The sequence below is a fragment of the Elephantulus edwardii genome, unplaced genomic scaffold (assembly GCF_000299155.1).
Source record: "Elephantulus edwardii isolate Elephantulus edwardi_28Jun2011 unplaced genomic scaffold, EleEdw1.0 scaffold00075, whole genome shotgun sequence".
NCBI classification, from domain to species: domain Eukaryota; kingdom Metazoa; phylum Chordata; class Mammalia; order Macroscelidea; family Macroscelididae; genus Elephantulus; species Elephantulus edwardii.
The window spans coordinates 6,729,927-6,733,756 of record NW_006399825.1 but is presented as its reverse complement, the minus strand read 5'-3'; the positions used below and the strand labels follow the sequence as shown (position 1 = coordinate 6,733,756).

General features: G+C 37.5%; 1 protein-coding gene across 1 annotated transcript in view; it reads left to right on the top strand.

Annotated features, from left to right (window-relative positions):
* Positions 1-688, top strand: part of ALS2CR12 (amyotrophic lateral sclerosis 2 (juvenile) chromosome region, candidate 12) — a 33,671-nt gene extending 32,983 nt beyond the window's left edge. The window contains exon 13 of the mRNA XM_006889145.1: positions 571-688. Coding sequence (XP_006889207.1) covers positions 571-688 — 118 coding nt within the window. The remainder of the gene's footprint in view (positions 1-570) is intronic.
* Positions 689-3,830: the final 3,142 nt, after the last annotated feature.

Genomic DNA, 3,830 nt, shown 5'->3' with positions numbered 1-3,830 from the left:
AAAAAAAAAAAAAAAGATTCACAGCCTCAGAAAGCCAATCATGACTGGGAGTCAGACTCATTAGCAGTGAGTTTGGCTTTTTTTTCGTTTTCCACATTGCAAATCTAAACTTTGGCTGATCCAACTGACCCAGCAGGACTTCAGAAAACAGAATTGGCAATCTGCTTCTGTAACCACAACCAAGAAAACCCAAATTCAGTTCTACTCGGTCACATGTGCAGTTGCCAAGTGTCCAAATAAACTTTATGGTAATGGATTCTGTTTGGATTTTATTTACTCACAGATGGCGCTGCATCTGGAAATCAGCTCTGAGTCAGATGTTACACTGTTCTTGGATGTGTCATCCATCATTTCCATTTCATCTGAGTCAAATATTTAAAAAGTTGTAAACTTATTCATTGTGTTGACTTAATAGGAAATTCCTAAAAATGGGAATCTGTCCTATAAATTGGCTTACTAACTTCAAAGGCACTGTCCCCAGTGAAGAAGCCACATTTCTCTTCCCACAAATACTCTCAGTCCCTTTCTTCTCTTTATGCCTGTAATGATACATCTTCCCTTCCTTTCCAGGCAAAAAATAATTATGAAGAATGAAGAAATTTATGAAGGGCGATCTGGCAGACTGCCCTCCGTTATTACTTATGAAGATAACTCAGACATTTTAGAAGATGATAGCTGTAGTAATTAAAAAGAAGACATAAAGAAAAAAATTGTTCACTGTAACTGAAGACAGCAGAAATACCATCTCTGCAGAACTGGAGAACTCTTAGCAGTTTCTCTTGAGATACATGTATGATAGGTTTAATATTTTGATTGCTTTGATTCTGTTTGCATCTTTTCGCAAGTTACTTTCCTTGCAGTGAGTGTGAATATTTTCATTTTCATCTCACTGTGTTGTTTTTCATTATTTTTGTAAAAGGATGCCCTCTATACCTGGAGCTGAGCTTCCTCCAGGCCCTGTGTGGTTTTTCTCTTCCACCTTTATAGAGAGAGACCCAAAATCCTTCCTCCAATTAAACATTGACTATTTTTGTGGATGTCCCTTTTCATACCCTGGACTATTAAGTTGGGAAGAAATAATTTTCAATTTTATTCCAAAACCTTTTTCTTACTGGCATGTTCCCTTCTCCCCAAGCTCTTGGTCATGCTCTGTAATGACTCAGAAGGGTTTCAGATTCTTTTTACCACCTTCTCTAAAGTATTGCTGGGATTCCATTAATTGCTCACAGAACAGGCAAAATCAATAAGTGGAATGGACTGATCATAAAAGGCATCATACATACAATTACTGAGATAATGGCAATTGGCCTTGATGGAGGGAAGCTAGTGGGGACAGGGGAGGGGAAGAGAGGAATGGGGAACCCTCAGTGTGTATGCCCCATCTGCAACAGGCACTTCTCAGCCCCTTTCTATCTCGATTGTATAGGAGCTTATATATGGTCAAGGTTGTCAGTTATGCGGATTTTTCAAAAGAAGGTATTCTATTTCCTATGTGACATCTGTCAATAAATGTTGGAAGTTAATGGGGGCAGGGGATCGAGTGCATCAACATTGGAGGAGTGGAAAGCCTATTTGTTATTGAGGGATTCTGACTCATGGTAATTTGTGCATCAGAGTAAACTATGCTCTGCAGGGTTTTCATTCAGTGGTTATTTTTTCAGAAGTTAATTGACAGAACTTTTCTTTTTGAGGGACTCCCAATACTGGGGAAGCCCAAGTAAACTATGTCTGTCCAAGCAACCATTTTCCATCTGTGAGATACTGCTAAGGCAAGAAACATTTTCTCTCTCTCACACACACACACACACACACACACTCCAATTTCCAAAGAACAGTAAAATAAAATAATATTTTCTTTATCAAAGCTATCCTTTAAAAGTTCATTTCTTACAGATAACTTAATTCCTAATATTTAAAAGGATGGAGCACAATGCAAATATAAATGCATGAAAGGAGCATTGCTGACAAAAAGAAAATTCTGTGACCAAAACAGAAATGTGCATTTATTAGATATTAGGCAAAAAAGGCTGAAAAATTAGTTTGGGGGAAAATAATAAAAAACTTGTAAATAAGAGCTGACATTTTTTTCTTATTTCTATTTGAGAAGAAATAATCCACTAAAGTAGTGTAGATGATGGATTGGAAGGAGAGAGACTGGAAATAAATATAAACAATCAAGTTCATGTTCTCTTCTGCGCTTTCCAAACTGAAGCGAATGGTGTCCTTTTGAGCAGTCCTTTGAGCAAGGAAGACCACTCCCAGGTCTAAGCCTAAACAGATTTGTTATCTTTCATCTAAAAGCAAGGGGGGGGGGAAGCTTTTTGGATGAAACAGTGTCTCTTGCCCATTGTTTAAGAAAGGAGCCACAACAAGGAGACATGCTTGTTTCTGACATTTTTTAAAATCCCATTCACTAGCAGGAGTCAAATTGGATGTGGGAGCATTATTCACTGAACTACCTCACCTGGGAGTTTTGGGCGGCAGGTGGGAGGGAGACATGACATAGTCTCTATAGGAAGTTGTACTTCACATCCAAAGATGGCACCTCTCTGGTTTAAATCCACGGCTGCTTCATGGAAGAAAGGTGGCCAATCTCCTCCCTCCATGATTTACAGCCTTCAAAAACCTTCTGGAGGGTCAGCTATGACTTGGCTCCTATTTGATGAGTTTGAGTTGTTTTTGTTTTAATTGAGGTTATCATCTCATTGTCATCAAGTCACTTCCAACTCACAATTGACATTCCTTTGGGTTTCTGGAGCTATACATTGCATGGGATGAAATTGCCCATCCTTCTCCCAAGGGCCATTGGTGGACTTGAACAGCTGGAGAGGTGCAGCCTTTGGGCTAGGGCAACTCATTATGTTATCAGAGCTCCTTTGAGATGGGCAACAAAAATCTATGCAAGTAGCTCTTGAAAAGTATCATTGCCATTCCCCTGGATATTAATTATACCTTGAACTCTGCCCGATAGAACCTATATCCAGGCAGCCGAGATGCATGTCTGACATACTACCTGAGGCCTTAAATTGGAAAGGGTTTTCACCACTTTCTCTTATTCTTGTGACTTTTAAAGATTCTATGCTACTTTATTATTAAGGGCAGTTCAAGGTTTGAGATGAATTCTTAAGTCCTTGGTTTGATTATTTAGAAAAATGTCAACCACTTGGAGGGGATTAATTGAATTGGTTTTGGGCTGAAGATAGTTAAGATATGCATAAAGAAACATTTTCCCATTGTGTTTGGACCTTTTGTGATATGGTGGGTAGGTTGGTGGGGTTTTTTTTTTTTGCAACTATTGTAAGTTTTAAGTTATTTTCACTAATTAAAAATACAAATCAAAAGGATGGTTCTTAATATCTGATTCTGGCTGATATTTTGCAAAGGCAGAGAGCTGGACTTGACTTTGCAAAAGCATTAGGACAACGTCTTGACTCCAATTCTCTCCTTCCTGCCATTAAAAATAAAAGAATGCAAAAGCAGGAACATTAAATTTAGCATAGTGTTATGCAAAATAAGAATGTCTTTAACAATAATTATATAGACACACTTATTGATATAGAGAGGTTTTAAAGAACAGGAAACCAAGTGAAAATGGAAGATGAGTATATAATTTTACAACTGTCAAATTGTATCTTTTCATAATTATCACATCACTAAGTATCATGGCTCAACAAAGTTGGCACATGACCTTTGTTAGTGACATGTCATTAATCACAAAATAATCAACAATAATCAACAGAATATTTTACTACTACTATAAAAGCAAAATGCCATATAAGAAGATTGTAGGTAAATTATTGGGTGTAGTGTCATGTAGATAAATACTGGCA